General features: G+C 53.7%; 1 protein-coding gene across 2 annotated transcripts in view; it reads right to left on the bottom strand.

Annotated features, from left to right (window-relative positions):
• The window catches only part of TTC7A (tetratricopeptide repeat domain 7A), a 120,957-nt gene that overhangs the window by 10,982 nt on the left and 89,214 nt on the right, over positions 1–20,761 (bottom strand). For both annotated transcript variants that reach the window (XM_063077878.1, XM_063077879.1), the window contains 4 exons: positions 15,323–15,439; positions 12,157–12,254; positions 10,168–10,302; positions 2,215–2,417 (listed from right to left, as the gene is read on the bottom strand). In XM_063077878.1, coding sequence (XP_062933948.1) covers positions 2,215–2,417; positions 10,168–10,302; positions 12,157–12,254; positions 15,323–15,439 — 553 coding nt within the window. The remainder of the gene's footprint in view (positions 1–2,214; positions 2,418–10,167; positions 10,303–12,156; positions 12,255–15,322; positions 15,440–20,761) is intronic.

Here is a 20,761-nt window from a genome sequence, read left to right as displayed (position 1 = left end):
AGATTATTATCTATTTACAAAAGGGGACATCAGGAGCACAGAAGTTAAGTATTTCTTTTCCTAAGTCACCCAAATGAATCAAGGCCAGAGGTAGGGGTAGATTCCAGGCCAGGACAGGGAAGACACTTAGATCGAGGAACTCTTGAGATCAACATGCCAGAGTGTTCCCAGGTCTTTAGTAAAAGAGTGCTTAGAAAATCCTCCCCAGGCGTGAAACTTGCTGTTCTTTATGCCTATGTGTGGGATGCTGGCAGGAACAGAGCATGTGGGAAGGGGACGGCCTGCCCACGCAGGAGCCCACTGCCCCTCTGGTTGCCCGTAACTTTAAAAGTGGGTGGGCCTGGCTCTGACTAGTTCCAATTTCATCAAATCAGCAAGGCACCTGGGAGGAGAAAAGGGACCATCTCAGCAACATCTGCAGGGAGCCACTCTGGGCAGCTACTCAGTTACTATGGAAACCTACCCTTGGAAACTGCTTCAATTTCAGGAAAATAGCTACAAACAATAATCAGCATAAATGAAAAATGGTAGTGTTACTTCAAAATTGTACTTGTTATTGGATTTTGTCGGGATTTAGGGACTGAGACTGCAGGCTCTCATCCATGAGCACAGTGGAAGGCAGACATCTCTGCCTGGCTGCAGGCCTACATCCTCCCTCCCACCTCCCTAATCAAGTTTCTGGATGTGACCTCCAGTGAGGCATTTATCAGAGAAGCTAATGTCTGAATTGCGAGAGAAAGGAGGATGTGCCTTGCAAAAAACCAAACATTTGCTGAGCAGACTGGAAGGTGGCCTGGAGCCACTGGAAGGGAGCATGGGCCAGTGTGTGATGTCGCTGCATGGGCTTTCTTCCATTGAGGCTGAGCATTCACACAGACCTAATTTAGAAATCCTTAAAGAAATCAGTCAGCAGGCATAACAGCTGAGCTGGGAATTTCTCTTCTGTCCCGTTCGTTCAAGGACTCTCGGGTATGAAAGGCCCTCATGAAGATGGCCTGGTCCACCTCCTCCCCAGTGATGTTTCCACTCCCCAGGCAACATCCTCCCGGATGATTACTGAGTATGTGCCTGGGCTATTCTATGAGTTATAATGTTTTCCCTGACACTAAGCGGAGCTCCAACTCCCTGTAGCTTCTACTCACGGACAAATCAGATCCCTCTTGGCAATGATAACCCTTCAGCCATTTGGAGTCATTCTCCTGATCCCTGTGTTCTCCATGTGGCAGATGTCAGGGAAACCCTAGTGGCTGTCCTCCTCAAAATGCTCTCAAAGAGGAACATCCAAGGGGGAACACAAACCCCAACAGGGGAAGACTGTTTCTCTCTGTGAGTTCCTAAATTATCCTTCAAAAATCACTTATGTATATGCAGGCGTGTACACTTTCAGATCGTTACATTTATTCTGATACCTGCTCTCTGGAAGCAGCTAAGGGCAGGCAGCGAAAAAATGGTTATCCATTGGGTTTACTATATCACCTGTCAGAGCAGGTACTCAGTAAATGTTGGCTGGACTAGAGAATCCCCACTGGGTGGATAAGTGAAACCAAGGTTCAGAGAAGGTGGCTGACTTGCCCACAATCACCCAGGCAGAGTGTGCCAAGGCCAGGAGGAGAGCACTGGCATCCTGCCTCCCAGCCTCCGACCCTTCCCATGGTGTGTGTATGGGTTGGGGGAGCCCTGTGCCCTGGGAACCCAAGTTCTGAGCCCATGTCCTAAGGAGGAAGCACCCCAGGGACCACTCTTGATGTGTGGAGTCAGGCCTGACATGGGAGCCACCCCAGAACACCCCCTGTATCCCACCAAGGAGACATGGAGCTCCTCCGAAATGGAGGCAGCCCAGTGATCAGGGAGGGCCTGGGGACCCCTAGAAAGAGGAGCATTTCTTTAACTGCATAAAGTGTGGATTAGCGTCCAGGGCAAGGACCTGCTGAGTAACAGCGAAAGTCTTTTGGTGCTAGATCACTTCACAGAAACTTCCAGCAAAAGGGAAGTCACACAGAATATCAACTAATACTTTTAGGTTTTTTCATCAACACAGACCCTGACTGAAGGGGAACAGCCTATACCTATGAGAAAGAGAGAGCTGTCTTTCCCAACAGGGCAGGAGGAAGCCACCTCCCACAGCACTGGGGGACAGCAGCAGGGTATTGGCAGGAAGTGGAGACCAGGAGGGACAAGGGGGCACGAGGGCCCCAAGGCCAGGGTCTGACTCACCAGGCTGTGCATGATGGTCACGCCGTCCGGGTTCACGGTCAGCGCCTCCTTGTACAGCTGCTTGGCTTCCTCCAAGCTGCCCTTTCCCTCGGCCAGCCGGCCCCGCATGTAGAGCACCGAATGAGAGGTGGGGAAGAGGCCTGCTGCCTCCTGGATGCAGAAGGCTGCTTCCTTGAGGTGCCACTGCTCCATGAACAGCTCAGCTGCAAAGCCAGAGGGCAGTGGAGGCGTGAGTGGTGGCAGTCAGAGGCAGCGACCGCTCCCCACATTCCCAGAGTTGGGGAAGGGGTCTCAGGTGATGGACACTGCCCCACCGAGTCACAGCACTGGGAATGGTTTCTGTGTCAGGCTCTGTGCTAAGTGCTCCACACAGATCGTCTCAGTCGATGTTCACAAAAGCCCTGCTGAACAAGTAATCACCCCATGTTAGAGATGAGCACACGGGGGCACAGAGAGGTTAAGGCGCTCGACCAAGGCCACAGGGAGAGTAAGTGACGAAGCCAGGTTTACGCTGGGCTGTTTGAGTTCAGAGCCTGGCAGTGGGGACCTGAATGGTGTCCCCGGAGCTGAGAGCTTGCTCAAGTGGCCCTGACTTCCTTTTTAGTGTCCCTTCATTTGTTCAGTGCCTGTCCGGGATAATGGGATGAAAGCAGACAAGGTGGCTCCCCTCGGGGCCTCTCAGTCTCCACGGCGAGGGCAGGCTGAAGAGCTAACTCAGGACTAGGCAGGAGTGTGCTCAGAGCTTAAAGAACCATGTGATCCTATCAAGGGTGGGGTGGGAGGATGAGGGGGGAAAGAGGCTCCAGGGTGCCTGGTAAGGGGCAGAGCAAGGCTTACACCCCAAACCCACATTTATGGAGAGCTGACTGTGGGCCAAGCCTCAACTTCAGGAAATATTTTCTTTTTTTTTTTTTTTTATTGGTTATGAATATTTATGGAGTACAAAGCAAATTGTCACCACTCATGCCTAAGATGTGGTGGCCAGATCCATGCTGGCAGCATGCCCATTACTACAAATTGCGATTGTACCCTATGTCCCCCACCCAATTATCCCCAACCTCCCTCCCCCTCTGCCTTTCCCCTACTCCACTTTGTATCCCTAGGCATGTTCTCTCCCTCTGCAAGTCCAATGTACCACTGTGGTCTTTCTTTCCTTCCTTCTTTCTCTCTTAGCTCCCACATATGAGTGAGAACACACAGTATTTATCCCTCTGTGCTTTGCTTATTTCACTCAACATGTTTCTCCAAGCTCATCCATGTTGTTGCAAATGGGAGAATTTCATTCTTTTTTATGGCAGAGTAGAAATATTTTCTTTCATTAAACCTCACGACTAGTCTTGGAGGGAGGCAGGTACTATCATGAACTCCACTTTAATAAACCAGGCTGAGGCAGTGAGGACCTCACCCTGTTCCCTCTGTGAGAAAGGGCAAAGCCACAGCGCCCCCCCTCCCCCAGCAGCTCCTTGGCTCCCTCCAAAGCGGACACACACCCCTTCTGGCCAGCAGGCGGGAAAGGATCTGCCCTGACACCACCAGATGGGTGGGAAATACGGCAGCTTCTTCAACCCAGGGCCAGCCCACGTCACCGCACAGTCCAACCCCGCCCGCACAGGCGCACCCCCATGGCAGGTGCTTTTAGACACGCTGCTTGTTGGCCTCGCAGCCCACTCAAACTTCCTTTCAAAGCTGCCCCCTCCCAGGGCTGGTGCCCAGGCTGAAGTCACAGAGGATCGCAACACAGATGGGGAGCACAGAGGAGCCAGCAGAGTCTGAGGTGTCGTTTTGCCAAGAGCTTTTCCTAGCAACGGCTGAGAGCTGAGGCTACACTAGCTTAGATCATGTCTGGGGTGGAGTAGATAACAGACATCTGAATGGAAGCTCGCAGAAAGAGAAGGAAAAACTGGGCCCAGGCATCCCCTCTTCCTCCAGGAAGCAGCAGGAGGCAGGTCTCACTAAGGCCTTGACTGTAACACACAGCACTCGGGTGCTTAGCATGAATGTTGCCTAAAGCTCATTGAGCAATCCAAGCAGCTGGCCTCATCTAACATGCTACAGAGGGCTTTTTGAGCAAGGGTAGTCTTTCTAGTGCAGTGGAGAACTTCGGAGAAGTAGAATTAAACACAGAGAAGCCAAGCTCCTCATGATATGGCGACAGAGACAGGCAGGCACCCGTCCCCGGAGACAGGCTGAAGTGGAGATTCCCAAAGCAGACAGCCCAGGTGAGGCCAGGAAGGGGGCCGAACCCCGGCCTTGCAGGGAGGGGCCAGCCCAGTGGTCAGGGATTTATCACCTCAGCCTCAGCTCTCCTCTGCTCTGCAGTGCGGCTGCTGCTGGGGGCTCTGAGCAGGCTGCCTTCATAACAGAGTGTCCACTGTGCAACTACTGAGTACTGACTGTGTGCCTGGTCCTCCCAGGAAGAGAAAGAGTGGGGGTGGGGGCAGCTGAGCCACCAAACCACTTGAGAGACCCAGGGCACTGGAATGACAAGTGCGAATTCTGAGTGTCACGGGCACTCAGAAGGGGTCAGGTCAGTGCTGCTGGTGTGGTCAGGGAAGTCTTCCTGGGGGAGGTGGCACTTGAGCTGGGGCCTGAAGGCTGCAGGGGCATTTGGACTGGCAGAGAGGATAGGGAGGCTGTGCTGATCTGGAGGGCTGGGTGCCACTATGGCAGACGCAGCAGAATCCCCCAGGGTTACAAGAGAGGGTAGGGGCAGAAGGAGAGGTGGGGATGGTGGGGAGGCTGGTCCTGTACCAGTGCCCTGTGGCTGCTTCCTCCATCGCCAGGAGTGCAGCTCGGCTGAGAGCCCGGGCTCAGGCTCTCCTTGCCCCTAACCTCACCCCATGCCAGGCCTAGCCCACCTGGTCCTCACACAGCTCATTAAGCTGTTTACAACTTCTCGTCCTGTCTCTCTTGCCTTGGGACCCTGGGGCTTCCTAGACCCTGGGCCTTGTTGCACTGGCCACACACCAGAGAACACACCCTGAACAATAGGTAGGTTTTTCTGCTCTGATGGGCTTCCTCACTGGTTAGGCAGGAAACCAGAGAACACAGAACAGAGTCACAGAAGTGAGGTTTCCTGAGGGTTCTGGCTGCCTTTCAGACAGCCCGCAGGTCCAGCCTCCAGGGCGAGGCCTCCAACCTGCAGATGGGCCCACAGGTCTGGGGGCTGCAGTGCACTCTCTTCCAAGCCTCAGTGTCCCTGGGCAGATGCCCCTGCTCCTGCTCGTTGCTTTACCAAACATGGTGCTTCCCAGCCAGCCGCAGCAGGCACCCCAGGGCATGGTGCCCATCACAGCCTCCATCCTCTGGCTGCCAGGACCCGGCAATGCCCACACCCATCCTGGCCAGTGCTGGATGAGCACTCACTGTCCCCAGATTCTCCTAGGATTCTCATGGTCGAGGTCCTCCTCCCAGCAAGCAGGGCTGTGCTGCACCTTCAGTGTGAGAGGGCCCATTTGATCCCTCAGGTCCTTTACTCTCTCTTCCTCCCTCCTGGTTTCCCCTCGGCTTCCTGCCCACCTCTCAGCCTCCTGTCTTGCCTGTCTGTCTCTGGTTTTCTTCCTCTTCCCTCCATCTCTCTCCACCCCCCTCCCCTCTGTGCTACAAATGGAAAACATCTGTTCCCTGGAGCTTTGCAAGAGTCCCTTTTATTATTTTTTCTGAGGCATCCTGGTGTAACCCTGCTCCCAGAGCTGGTTCCAGTCTTCCTGCCATTCCTGCCAGTGCCAGGCTCTCCCAGGCTGGGGGATGGGCTCACTCTCCAAGAGCTTTTCTGCAGCCTTGTCCACAGGCTGGTCCTGTGCCGAAGAGAGCCTAAGGCTGCCCCTGAGGCCTTCTAGGGCCTCTCCAAGTGAGGTGTGCTCCCTACAGACACCCCTACTGAGACCTCAGAAAGGGGAGGGAGCCACCCAGGCTCAGAGCATGGAGACCCCCCCCCCGACAGGAAACAGAAATAGGTGAGGCCCTGAAAGGAATCTATGTTGCCTAGCCTTGGGCCTCGGTGGGGGCGGTTTTGGTGACCCCAAAGGAGGTAAGGAAATAAGCATCCCTCCCCATGGAGCAGACCCTCAGAATAAAGGAGAAGGAAGGTGAGGGAGGGGATGAGGGAGCTACGGAAGAGAAGACCAAGGGGCTAGAATGGAGAATAACACAGAGAATCCAAAGGTCTGAAGGGGCTTCTCTGGGTGGTGTAAGCCCCTCCATCCCTGGGACCTGGATGGCACAAGGGTATGAGGGGTGGCCTGGGCTGGGACTCACTTCCTGTCCTGAGAGTGGCCCCTCGCTGACTCAGCTGGGAGGAGGAGGACGGGGAGAAGCACTGAAGGTGGGAGGGAAAGGGAGGGGTGGGGACCTGGGTGGGGAGGGAAGAGCGGAGGAAGAAGAGGGAAAGAGGGACACAGAAGCGCAGAGGACACCCAGGACCAAGTGTGAGAACTGGCTTCGCCCTTTAGCCACAGCTCTGGCTGCCCCACCTCAGCTCCCCCATCTGCCCTGCCAACAGCTGGGGGCTTCCACCTGCAGGCCAGGGTGCCTCAAGAGCCAGGGCACCACTGCCCAGATGGCATGGGAGCTAAGACTCAGGCCAGCTTCCCCCACACCCAGAGAAGGCCCAGAGCCGCCTGTGAGCCCTGGACCTCCAGGGCAGGGGGACGCTGCCTACTGCCTCTTGCACACTGTCAGCTCCCAGAGGCATGAGCTGTAGAGAGAGAAGAGCCACCTCTTGCTCTTCTGGAAAGCACCTCTCCACACTCAGGACCCTGGAGCACCTGTGGGGCTTGGTGCCTCTTCCATCCTCACCCAGACCCACTGTCCAGGAGGCAGCACTGGCCTCCCCAGTGGAAAGCCTCCGTGGAAGCTTCCCACATAGGACTGGAACGGGAAGGAGGCCTGAAGAGCGGAGGGAAGGAGGGCAAGAGTTGGAAGAGGAAGGATACGACATTTCCCAGAGTGGATTCATGATGGGACTTACTGCCAAAACAGATTGGGATGCTACGTATCTTGAACCAAACCATGGGGATTAGCTCATTCCAAAATGATAAAGGGATCTTTTTCCCTTCCTGTAAATTGGCGGCAGCTGGTGGAGTCATTAGGCTGAGTGGAGAGGGTTGGGGGGTCACAGGGTGGGGATGCTGATGACAGTGTTCTTAGCCTGGGTCAGGTGGGGGTGGTTTGGGAGGTGATCTGGCCCTGGCAGCCCTGTGTCCATCAGGTGCTCAGGAGATGCTGCTGGAGTTGGTGATGACCAGGAGTGGGGAAGAGAGCTCATGGGTGCAAACTGCTGCAGAATCCATTCATGCTCAGAATGAGATCTCGGACACCTTCTCGGATCCTTACTTGGCCATGGTGGCTGTGCACCAGTCTATTCTCCCCTCCTTCTATAATGAGAGATCCCCTGATTTTCTTTTCTCTCCTTTTCTACTTTTTTCTTTTGGCAGCTGGCCACTATGGGGATCTGAACTGTTGACCTTGGTGTGGTAACACTGTGCTCTAACCAACTGAGTTAACTGGCCACCCTCCCCTGGTTTTTAATGGGACATATGGATACGCAGAATAATGACATTTTCCAGAGTCCTTTGCAGTTAGGGGAAGTCAAATAACTAAGTTCTGGCCAATGGATCCCTAGGGGAAGTGACGTGTGCAAGATCCAGGATATGTCTTTATAGGGAGGGGTGTGTCCTTCCTCTCTTCTTCATTCATCTTACGCCTTGGAATGTGAGTGTGGAAGGCAGCCACCTGGGACCACATGGATGACACCCTAGGGTTGGTAGAGCTGTTGTCCCAGTCAAGGTTGTCATCTCTGAATTATTACATGAGAAGGAACAACTAAGCATCTGCCTTGTATAAGCCACTGCTAGTCTGGATCTGCTACACACACCCAGACCTATCTTCTGACAGCACACTGCCCAACCCATGCCCAGCACCCGGCGTGTGCATAGCACTCAGGTGCTGTCCTTAGAGTTGTCCTCTGCAGGGTGAATATCTAGGCTAATGTCCAGAGAAGAAAGGCTGATGTGCAAATTATGAAAGGACCTTCCCAAGCCCAACTCCAGGAAAGTCTTGAACGCTACTTGGAGTCACCAGAACATCCTTGGCATAAGCAGTGGAACTGAGGAATGCAAGCAGGCTGCTGACGTGCAAGAGCGGTTTCATTTGCTGATGGGAGTAAACAAGGTGATCACAACAACAAAAGGCCTTGGGAGCTTCAGAGCAGGCAACCCACAAGTCCTGAACGTGGTCACTGTGCCACTGAAGCCCAGCATGCAGCTCCACGTCCTAGAAGACGGGGAAGTGTGGCCTGAGAGGAAGCCTTGTTTATTACTCCTCTGGACTTGTCAACATTTCTCTTCCTATTTAAGACCCAACAAGCACAGCTTATCACCACCCCACCCCCCACCGGCCCCCCAGCATCCTAGGGGATGCTGAGGAGCTAACTGGGGCAATTTTTGCATTGTTAAAATGCTCCCATGTCTAGCCTTTCTGTGAATTTTTTCCCCCCAGTTTCAGAGCCTCCGGTGGGGAGCGTGGGGGCGTGCTGCATACTAATGTGTCCATATGTGAAAAACATGCAGTGGGAACCGTAGATTCTCAGCTAACAAGCACACTCTAACTGACTTGCCAAATCTGCGTGTCCCAGTAACTGATCATCTATTTTTGGTTTCTTCTCCATCTCCCCTTGGGGACCAAGCACCACCCCTATCATGGGGAGGGAGCACAAAAGAGGGTAATCAGAAAAGAGGCGATGAGGTGCTCTGAGGCCAGAGCTTGCCTGGGGCAGTGCTGGACCAAGGGGGCATTTTGGCCTGAGCATTTTCAGGATTCCACTTAGGCTAGCATCTTCCTCTCTATTCTGCCATTTCATTCCATTCAGGCACCTGTAATCTTTGGCCTTGATTCTCTCTCTTTTCACTCTAATCCACCTCTCACATCACAGGCAGGCTACATTTTCAAACACTCTTTCTGGTGAGTCGCTCCCTGGCATTCCTAAGCCAAGTACTAGGACACCTACTGTGTGTGGTGCCACGCTGCTTCCACCACGACCACGACAAGCACCATTCATTGAGCACCTACTGTGTGCCACGCTTACTGCATTACACATTAGCTCCTTCTAGATCAGGGTTGGCCGGCTGTGAGCTGGCCTTAGAACTCCAGTCTAGGGCCGGCCCGTGGCTCACTCGGGAGAGTGCGGTGTTGAGAACACCAAGGCCCCGGGTTCGGATCCCATATAGGGATGGCCGGTTAGCTCGCTGACTGAGCGTGGTGCTGACAACACCAAGTCAAGGGTTAAGATCCCCTTACCGGTCATCTTTTTAAAAAAAAAAAAAAAAGAACTCCAGTCTGTGTGGCTCTGAAGTCGAGCCTCTGAGGCCTGCTAACTAACTTTCAAACTCTACAATGACGACGGGACCCATTAGTTATCAAGAGAGAGTGTCAACAAAAAAAGAGGAAAAAAAAAAAAAAAAAAAGAGAGTGTCATCTCTACCTTCAACAAATTCTACCGCTAGAACTCTCTTTCTTGGGGAACTCCACACCTCACCTCTTCTCTTGTGACTCTGCGAACTCTCCAGGGCTTGAAGCTTGTTTTTGAGATTATCTGTCTGTAGGGACTCTCGTGACTTCAAATCCTCTCATATTTGTATCTGCTGCCAGAGCACCTCTCCCAGGTAGAGAGGCAGGCACTTATCCCCATGGGGCAGAGAAAGAAACCCACAGCCAGATGAAGGGACTTGCCCGAGGCAAGCAAAGAAGAAACAGCTGGAACTAGAGCTCTGGTTCCCGATCCCAGCTCTTCCCACGAGTACTCTGCAGCACCACATGTGAGCTTTGTCAGGAGTCCGTCCTCCCCACACTCCCTTCTGCAGGACAGGAGAGGGCTCTGAGGGCCTGAGTGGCCTGAAGGTGGGCACGTGGGTACCCCTGGGACCAGGTTCCCCAGCTGGGACCAGAAGCACTCACCAGCCTGGAGCCAGATTTGTTCCAGTGTGGTCCACAGCTGCGTGGGGCCCTGCTTCAGGACTGAGGTGGGCAGGGTTAGCTCCGACATGGCCTCCTCCAGCCGGGAGGCTGCGATGGATGATGCCCGCCGAGAGCCTGCAGAAGAAGAGGGGACGTGGCTGAGCAGGAGAGTCAAAGAGCCACTGTCGCAGGCCCCAGGAGCAGTAAATGCCCAGCTCTGTAGAGAGAGACAGGGCACCCCGAGTCAGGGCAGAGCAGCACAGCTTGGCAGCACAAAGCAGCTCACAGCCCACCAGAGAGGGCCCACCTCGTACTGTCACCCATGGCTGGGAGGAGGAGCTTTTGAGGGGCGATCGGGCAGAGATCGTGCTAGGAGCCTATCCCTAAGGACAATGCCTGTAAATGTCAGCAGAGATGCTCATTCTACTACTGCCTGTGATACTGAAAACAACAGAAATTACCTGACTGTCCAACAATGGGGACTGATTAAAAATAAGTGAGGGTACAATCGTCCAAGACTCTACAGTCATTAAAATAACAATGTATAAATATGCACGTTGATGTGGAAAGGTTTCCCCATTATACAGTCAGGTGAAATGAAGCAAGTTACAAAAGAACATGATCATATCTTTATAAAAAAGAAATATAGGCATGGAAAGAAGTCTGAAAGGCCATTTATAATGGTCTGAGTAATAAAAGTATTGATGAATTTTCTTTTCTTCCTTTTGCTATTTTTTATTTTTCAAAGCCTACAGTGCCTGGTATTCCCAGGCAGTCTCCCATCCAAGTACTAACCAGGTCCGATTCTACTTAGCAGCTGATCAGACACAACCAGACGCGCTCAGGGTGGTATGGCTGGAGACCCTTTTGCTATTTTTACTTTCTGTTTCCACAGGTGCATATATCATTACATATGTATAAAGGTCCCATCTGAAGCTGTGCTGGGAAAGGTCCCTGGGAAGCAGCTCAAGTCAGACCTGTGCCCTCTGGAGCACCTCTCCTGTGGCAGTTCTGGGTGATGTGGGCCCTGTTAGGATTATCAACTGTTGACATTTATAATACCCATGCAGGTGAAATGTGAGCACTTTCTCTCTCAGAGGCAGTAAAGGCTCCAATAAACTCAGGAGACCTCAGGGCAAACCACAGAGGATTTCAGCTTATGAGACAAGCATACACAGAGCCCTAATAACTTTGTCCATGATTCTTCCCTCTTTAATTGCAAGGGAGCCACCCTCCCCTTAACCCTTCCCTCCCTGGAGACAGCAGCTCCACATACAGCCAGGCACCCCCGAGAGGTGCCTCTAAAGTCAGGTGCTAGGTTTGGCTTCTGAAATCAACTTGGTCACTTGACCACGAAGGTGCAACTGGGCTCATATCCACAGAAGCAAAAAAAGGAGCAATTCCACTAAGTACGACTCCACTCACTTTCACTCCCACGACTTATTCTTTTTCTTGTGTTTTTGAGGAAGGTGCTCTGCTTTAATCAGGTTTTCAGTTAAAAAATGTACATTTGTAGTTCCTGAACTCATTTGAATTTTACAAGCCACAGGCTTCAGGATGAATTTTTCCAGGACTGAGTCAGCTTTGAGCTTAGAATTGTAAATAGCTTAACCCGCTTTTCTATTTGACTCCATCTACGAAGGGCTTTAGGTGGACTTTGGTCTCTAGCTGTGGTGCAAGGGAAACAGTCTCTGTGCTCCACAGCCATCTTTCCAACCCAGTCTCCTCTCTCTGCCCCCCCACCCTGGAGGTAGGGCCCCTCCTGTCTACTGCAGCTGCCCACCACCCACCCCAGGACCATCAGCAGCCCTACCCAGAGCCCAGACCAGCTCTGAAAGAGCCTGAGGGTAGCTCTTTAGCACAAGACCCTTGGGCAGTAGTTGGCAAGGAGCATGTGGGTTTGGCCAGGCTGGGCAGAGGCCACTTCCCCTATGTGTACTCTCATGGCCTGTGGGCCGTGGGGGCAACTGCCCCAGGGTGCGTTCTTACTGGAGTCTGCGTCGTGGGCATCAGGCAGAGTCAGGTGCATGCCACTCTGCTTCTTCATCGTGAGGCCTTCGCCGAAGCTGCCGTCCTTCTCCAGGCCTCTGGAAGGCAATGGAGGGCCAGGGCCCGGTGAGGCAGAGGACTGGCAGGGGAAGCCAGGGAGCCTCACTGTAGGCAGGTTCTGGGGCTGCGAGTTCTAACGTGGGACAACTAGAGTGGCAGGACAGATCAGCATGGGTCCCGCGCTGCACAGGCTGAGGGCCGGAGCCCCGCATCTGGTCTATACCCTTCTCTGGGGTGGGTGAAGCCAGAAGGCTCCCCCAGGCCAGGGCTAACCCTTTCCTGTTTTTGCTCTCACAATGTCTAGCAGAGTGCCAGGCACTGAGTGAGGTCTGTGGACTGGCTTCCAAGGAAAGCCTGGTCTTTGTGGGGCACCAGAAGTGCCCCAGCCCCATGGAAGGAAGGTCCAGATGTCACTCCCTGCCTCAGGCTCCCCTATCTTGGGCTGCCACGTGGCTCCAGAGGAGCCAGTGGTGGGGGGGTGGCAGATAAACAATTACGGAGAACCTATCTGCCCCCTACCCCCAGCCCCCAAACCCCCAGTTCCCTGCAGCTCCCATACTGCTGGGGGCAGGGGTGGTCTTTTCTCACAGTGGGAGGTAGGGGAGGCAGGCAGGAGCCACCAGCTCAGAAAGGCAGCACAGCCTGTTATGGCCACGCTGGGGCACATTCCCACCCAGCCTCTTCCACTGCCAAGGAAGCCCCCAGCCCTTGAACCTGCTAGTTGGGGAAGTTACAGGAGGACAAAGGCAGAAAGGCAGGAGAAGAGAAGGCGGCCCAGCCAGAGTCAGAGGCTTCCTCCCTTCAGCGGGACACCGGGACGGTGGTCCCACAGAGAACCCAGGGTCCAGGGCGTCCCTGCCATCCCAACTCAGGCCTGCGGTGCAGCCCTCATAGTGAGCGTCGGAGGAAACCACCACCAAAGCGCAGCGGCGCCCGGTGGTTCCCTTCCCTCCTGCCTGCTCCCCACTCCCAGGAGGCATCCGACTGACCCAGTGTGGGGGCAGAAGAGCTAGTGACACTAAGTTAGAATCAGGGGCAGCTTTTCTTAGTTTAGTGACCTTCAGCAAACCCCCTTGACCTTTCTACATTGTAATTTTCTCTTCTTGAAAAAGAGCACAACAATGGCACCTCACAAAGTAGCTGTGGGTGTAAATGGGATGACATGGGCAGTGCCCAGCAGTGCTGGCATGGGGCAGGTCTGCAGATACAGCTCCCCTCCTGCCTTCCCTCCCAGGGCTCCACAATCCCTACCTTGAAGAACCTTTCAGCCCAAGATGGAGAAAAGAGACACTTCAAGCTGAGCCCTTAGCAAAAACCCACAAGGACAGGGTTGAGCTGAAGCAGTTTAGAGGCTGGGTGGTTGGTGGCTGCATGGAGGGGAGGCATCTGCACAGGGCCTCAGGGGCGATGAGAACATTGATGAGAACCCAGCAGCATGAGACTGGCCCAGCCAGAGCAGAGCAAGGGGGTGTGCAGGGAGTGCAGCAGGAGGTGGGGCCTAGTGGGTAGGTGGGGTGGGGTAGACCAGGCCTCCAGGCTGTTGATTCTGGTCTTGATCCTTGGCTGACCCAAACTAGATTTTACAAGCCCTGGTTTCTGACCTGTGGCCCCGGGTTCAGAAAAGAGTCCTCCCTATCTCCTGGGAAAGCTGGGAGGGTACTGGATGCAGGCTTCTGGTCTAGGTAGTGGGCCAGCTCTGCTCTACCCTGGGTGGGGAAGTTGCCAGAGGTTCCCAGGAGAGGTGCTTATGGGCTTCCTGTGGTGATGAGCGCCATCGGGCTCTCAAAGCAGAAATGGAGTGTGTGGATGGTGACTTGAATAGACCTCAAGGCAAACCCCACACTGCCCCTGGCCCTTTAAATGTTAGGAGATAAGACTGCAGTTCAGACCCCATCTTGAACGGCCACTGGAGGAGCAGGCAACCAACCATCCAGATGAGGATACAGACAAGGTGCAGCCAGCTCCAGGGGCAGCTCCCCTACAGAAGGGGAAACAGGGTGTGCATCTGCTTGAGCTGCCATAGCCAGGGAGCGGGAGAGCGAGGGCATTGAACACAGACCCCCTTCACCCCACAACTTCCTGCTGGCAGCTTCCACCCACTGGTCCTGCTCTGCCCTGGAGTTTCCCAGGCTCAAAGGCCTGCAAAGTGAGGGCTGACCCTGCCCAGGGTCTTTTACTCCATCCGATTACCCTGGGGCCTCCTCTGTAAATCTCACCATTGGAGATGTTCCTCTGGGGAGACTGAAAGCCTTCCAGGCTCCCAGAGTCCTTGTGAAAATGCAAATACCCACCAGAGTGGGGTCCCCTAAGGCCTTATGGAGTTGACACAGCCAGCAATCCCAGATAAGGGGAGGGGAGGACCAGGAAGAGGCGGTGCGCTCCTGCAGGAGGCCCCCCTTTCCCTTTGGGCCACACACGCATCCCACTGGGTTTGAGCAAAGACCTGCAGATTCAGCCTGGGCAAGAGTGCTCTGCTGTGGCCCAGGAAAAAGCCAGAGCCCAGGAGGGGGACTGTAGGAGGAGGCAGGATGCATGGAAATCATGGGTGACTGGGGAGGAGTGGAGTGGCTCTTCAGGATCCCACCGCCACCTCCTCCTCCTCTTCTAGCCTCCAAATGAAACCAGGATAGAAGTCACAGGCTCCATGGGTTGGGACTCAGGAGACCTGGCTTCAAGTCCCAGCACTACCATTTACCAGGTGAGAGACTGGCAAATTATGAGGTCTCTGAGTCTCAGTCTCCTTACTGGGCTAAGAATAAAATCTGGTGACATATAAAATATAAGCAGCTGATGTATAAGAAAAAGCAACAAGCCCAGCACTTGGCTTGGGTGCTTAATTTCTCTTTTCTTTCTCAGCACCCTGAACTTCACTTTCCTTCATAGGGTCTTTACGCTTTTCATAGAGGATTGTCAAGAGGCTAAAATTAAACCACAGATGGAACAAGCCCCGTGAGCATAAAGTTCCACATTCCTATTCAAACATTGTCACCACCCGTCTTGTCAGGCATCGAGGCCACTCAGTGGTGGACTGTTGCCCTGGCAACCACTGCCTGACAACTCTGCCCTCCACCCTCTGGTAATGCCAGGGACAATGACAGCCACTCACCCCAGCTGGGAGAAGTTGTACAAGGTCTGCCACAGCCGCAGCATTTGTCTGCAGGTCACGAGGGCTTCCTCCGGGCCTTTAAATACCTGCTCCAGCTTCACCTTGGTAAACATCAGGCTGCGGGAGGAAGAGCAGCACTCAGCATGCCCCAGCGGGGGCTCCACTTTCCTCTGGCTTTACTCCAAGGGTGAGACCCCAGGGGATTCTGCACCACCAGGGCAGCCCCCATCCATGCACCTCCCAGCCCACAGAAGGCAGAGTACCTGAGAGCGCGGCAGCCTCTGTTGTGCCCCTGAACTGCTCACTTGCTTTGTCTGTGCCTCAGTTTCTCCCCATCTTCACTGCCAACGCATGAAGCACTGTTCCGCATTTGTCAGTGCCCATCCCGATCATTCCACTGATCATATACCAACCTGCCCCTCCTCTGAAGCATGGTCAAGTGTGATTACTAGTCTTGCTTGCCTTGCTCTTCCTACCACATCCTCAGCTAAGCAGCATCCAGTGTCCTACTGAACACGCGGCTTTTATATTTATATGTCCCAGGGCCCAGGATAGGGCCTTGCATAAGAGACACACACAGAAAGTACCTTTGAATCAGTGAGTGAGGGTAAGCAAGGAATTGGTGACAAGGTCACCTGAAGGGCACAGTTCTGATTTCTACTTAGGCAACACACAATAATAGGTGCCAAATTAACCTCTTCTAAATGGAACTGAAAACTTTGTTTCCTGACCCTGGGTACAAGAGGAAGGTGGTGTTACACTTTATCAAAGGATTCTTCCTTGAATTTCCTAAAATAGCTCCCTTTATATATCAAGAGGATCAAAACAGCATGAAATCTACTCAATCACCATATAGGAAGAGCTACTGTGCAATGAGACAGCAACTTCAGAATTTCTTTCAACCTGAAAAGCTGAAGTCCTCTGCAGTGAAACCGGTGTGGGGATGTGGCTCTTAAGAGAGAAAGGGCATTTCCACCTGGAAGGGTCGTTGGCTCCTCCTTCTGCCCCCAGACACAGCAGGATGGCCAAAATATTTAACATAGACCAATCGGAACACTCATTCACCAAGAACAGGGGTGGGGTCTTGGAGGCCCTGATACACCAGGCGGTAGCCCTTCAGTTGCTGGGGAGGTCTGGGGGTCCTGGAGGAGGAGTCAAGGCAGTGGCTATTCACCAGCCAGTATGGAAGAACTGTCATGTTTTTACCACCAGTGCTGCCAGCAGTCCTGATGCACATCAGCTGCCTGGGCAGCCTGTGGAGAGTTTGGCTGAGCACACCTGAACAAGGTTGCACTCTAAGTCTGCAGCGAGGGGTAGCAGTGAGGCCCTTTAATTCACAACATGGCTGTTGAGCAAATCAACATGAACTGTCAGGCCCTGAACCTGACCACTGCCTGGTGGTCCTGCCTGCCCATCTGAGGTGGGCACACAGGCCTTCATGGAAGCTGGGTTCTGCACCCGAAGGCCCTTTCCCCAGCCCTCTTGTGCTGCAGAGGGGGGCACCAGGGAGGCCAGGCCTGCACCCAGGAGCTGCCCCTCTGGCCTCCGTCAGCTGGGGGCCTGGCCTCCCTTTCCTCTGCACTGAGACCTGGGCCTCCAGCCTCACTATGAATTTTGATGTCCTTAGTCCCATGACTGTCCTTTCTTTTCACACCTTGTTCCTCTTAGTTTGTGACTTGTTGGCAGAGAATGAATAGAATTTGCCCAGTCCTCTTTTTAGATGAGGGGGCTTGGGTTCTGGGCAAGGATTATTTTTCTTATTTTTCCTCAAAAATGTCTTTTGTGTCCCTGCACACAGGCTCCCCTCTGACATGGTCTCTCCTGTCCATTTTCATCCCACCCCCAAGCCTGACTTTAAACCCCAGGTCTCCCAATTCTTCGGATGTCTGGCATCCTCCTTGGAACATTAGCTAATGACCACTGGGCTGGCTTGTAAGGTCCTGAGGGCAGAAACCCAGGTCCCCACAGCATGATCCGCACAGGCCTGGGAGTACGGCCAGCACAGGGTACACTCCTGAGCAGGAACGGGGTCTCAGCACCCTTGTGTGCAGCTGCTGGAGAGAACGGGTCCCACGACTCTACTCTCTTTTCCCAGAATCCCAAAGGGCCCAACACTCCACAAGCCTCTGCTTTTGAAAATATAAAGTAAAACACACAATTTCTGCCTTCAAGGTAACAATTAGAGTGCTATAAATGACAAATTGCCCAGAGAATCAAGTGCTATATTTTTGGATCAGACTCAGTACAAGGAAAAAACAGAGAAGGGTCTGGCTGGAGCTGGGGTTTGCTGAGAAGGAGGGAGAGGTGGGATTTGGTTGGGAGTGGATGAGAGAAGCTTGGGAGTGTGGGGGAGGGGAGCAGCTGGTTGGAGCATGGGTGTTGCTGAGGCCACAAAGCCCCTCCCCTCAGGCGGCCAGAGCAGGGGAGTCCCCTGGGCAGGGCTGGGCTGGTTCCCTGGGGACAGTTCCCCCGGGCAGACCAGTCCTGCAGCATTCCCCTGGGCAGGGTGGGCTCTCCACACACAGGCCTCTTCTTCAGCATGCTTCTCTCTGCCAGAGCCCCCTTCCCACGCGGCTCCCTGCATCCCTGAGAGCCAGGATGGGCCCACAATAGATCTGCCCACACCATGTGGCTGGAGCAGGAGTGGCCGAAGCTGAGCTGGCGTAGCAGTCGCTTCTACCAAGGCAGGCTGGGGCTTCACGGTGCTGACATTCCATTAACATGAGTGACCCAGTGTGAAATTTCTCAACCCAACCACATCCTTTCTGGGCTGGAGCAAGTGCTCCAACAGTCACTCTCTGGTCTGATCCCTCACTCCCCGATCCTGGAGGCTCCAGATTAGCTCCTGGGGAGACTTCCTTGCCCTGGCAGTTGGGCACTGCCAGAGGGCTCTTCTTCCACAAAGAGCCCTGCGCTGGCTGTCCATACCATCAATCCAACTTCCCACTCCAGCTCACCTTCCACTCCCACATCCTCCCCATGAACTTGTGCTGACCACATGGGCATTAGCAGGCAGCTCCCCAAGCCTCAGAACAGGCTCACTCTGACTTCCTCTGTGTGTCCCTATGGGGGCTGTCCACCCCCCACCCCCTGCCACCAGGACTGCACACCTACTGGCTTGCCTCTAACGTACCTCTGAACCGTCTCCCTGCTCACTGCAGGGATCAGCAGACCACTCCACTCCCTCAGAAGAAGCAACTCTAAGACAACCAATCCTGTCGGAGCCCAGGGCTTCCTCTCCACCCATCCACCCACACACTCAGGCCCAGTTCTTCAGAACGTCAGGAGAAAGCTGACAGAGCCTGGCCTGCTGTCACGGCTGGTGGGTGGCACCTGGGCCCACACACAGGGGTCACAGCTGCTGCCACAGCCTTGTCAACGCTGTGCTTCCTGGGTGGGGAGGCTGCTGGCAGTGGGGGCAGAGGACAGAGAAGGCAGGCCAGGGCTCCCCAACTCCTTTCAGCACCCCAGCTCCCCGCACCTTGCTTCTCTGTCTTAACTGAAGGAATCTGTAATGTCAGTTGAATAAAGGGTTCAGAGACTTTTAAAAACCACTATTTTAATCCCGTGGTTCCAGTCCTCCTCCAAGAAGCCCTCCTCTGAAGGTCTGGGACTGTGTTAGCACTTAATTACATACTATATATATTGTTGGGGCTCAGGACACACCACCCCACAATATGACTGTAGGAAGCCAGAATATCCACCCCAAATATACTTTGGCATACTTTGATCTGGTTATTCCGAGAAACTGCAGACACAGAAGTTGCTCTGAAAAGCTGCCTTTTTGTAAATGAAATTCGCATTTATAAAGAAAACCTACATTAGTGAAAGTATCTGTATCAGAGGGCCGGCCCCATGGCTCACTCGGGAGAGTGTGGTGCTGATGGCGCCAAGGCCGTGGGTTCAGATCCTATATAGGGATGGCCGTTGCGCTCACTGGCTGAGCATGGTGCGGATGACACTGAGCCAAGGGTTGCGATCCCCTTACTGGGCAAAAAAAAAAAAAAAAAAAAGTATCTGTATCAGGAAGGGAGCTGCTCTGGACAACTTTTTACTACCTGAGAGACTGTTACCTGCACAAGACAACCTTTATTCATCACATGGTTCCTCCCCCCGCCTCCCATAACTTGCTGCCCTAAGCTCTGATTCCTTTCTGTAGCTCAGGATGCTGTAAAAGCTTCAATCACCTGGCCCTTCCTTGAGCTGCATATTTTGGGAGACTTCCATGCATATGTATTTGACAAAATAGGGTTTTTCTCCTGTTGATCTGTCTTGTGTCAATATAATTCATAGCCCAAAGAACCTAGGAGCGTGGAGGGAAGCCATTTTTCTCTTCCTAACTAGATATATAAATCTGTTTTGCCACCTTTGCTTAAGAGTTTAATCATGAAGATAAACTCATATCAAGCATTGTTAGAGTCAGATATTCTAGAAACAGCCCACAGTCTATCCTGCCTGCAGATGGTAAAACCACCATTTACCCTGTTCTGTGTCCCACTGTGTGTTCCCACCCGGACAGCAAGTACCTGTGAGACAGGCCCCGTCCCTTCCACATTAGCACTTGCCTTGCTCCCCAGAGCCTGGCCCAGTGCTGAGCACACAGTGTTCGCTTAGAACTGCAGCCTGTCACTTGACTCACAGCTGCACTGCGGGCTGGATACACAGCCGGCAAGCAAAGCGCTGGCCAATTCCATTTCACATTGTCCAGAAGCAAAGTTTTACTCCACGTGAGAGCAAAGCCTGGGGAGGAACAGTGTGCTCTGGGCATAACACGAGGTGTCTGGCTCCTCCTGACTGCGGGGGCGGAGGGCTCTTCATCCCAGGGGACAGAAACCCAGCAAGGCCAAAAAATTAACTGAGGAGAGTCCCTGAGACCAGAATGCCAGAATACCAGGATCTAGTGGCCCTTCCATATTCAGGCACTTTGACAAGAGCCATTCTAGGAAAGGAATGGCCACATTATTGTCCTCAAACCCTGTGCTGTGACACTAGAGTGAAGAGACACTGGCCCAGGAGCCAGAAACCTGAGCCAAAGTCCAGCTCTTGCCACCCAGCTAGACATGTCACATCTCACACCTGTAGTATAAAAGTGGAGCCACCTGCCCCACGGGACTCCTGTGAGGCTGAACCGTGATGACCTATGAGTAGCAGCTGAGAAGCCCCACAGCTGCAGTCAGCTCCCGGCACAAGGCATGCCCGCTGGCCCAGTGCTCAGCCAAGGGACGCACGTTTCCAGGCCAGGTGTCTCTGAAGGCTCCCATGAAGTCCTCCGAGGCAGGAGGTCCTCCCCATGGCCCCTAGGGCCCAGGGTGGGCTCGTAAGAGGAAGAGGGTAGGAGGGATGCACAAACTTGCAGGAACCGGGTCCTGGACAGAGGATCCTCAGCTGGGACCCCTCTCACAAGCGTCTTCCTGTTTTTCTTTAAGCTGTGGAAGCTCA

Source organism: Cynocephalus volans, chromosome 14, assembly GCF_027409185.1.
Source record: "Cynocephalus volans isolate mCynVol1 chromosome 14, mCynVol1.pri, whole genome shotgun sequence".
NCBI classification, from domain to species: domain Eukaryota; kingdom Metazoa; phylum Chordata; class Mammalia; order Dermoptera; family Cynocephalidae; genus Cynocephalus; species Cynocephalus volans.
The sequence above is the reverse complement of the archived record's forward strand: the minus strand, read 5'-3'. Positions and strand labels throughout refer to the sequence as shown.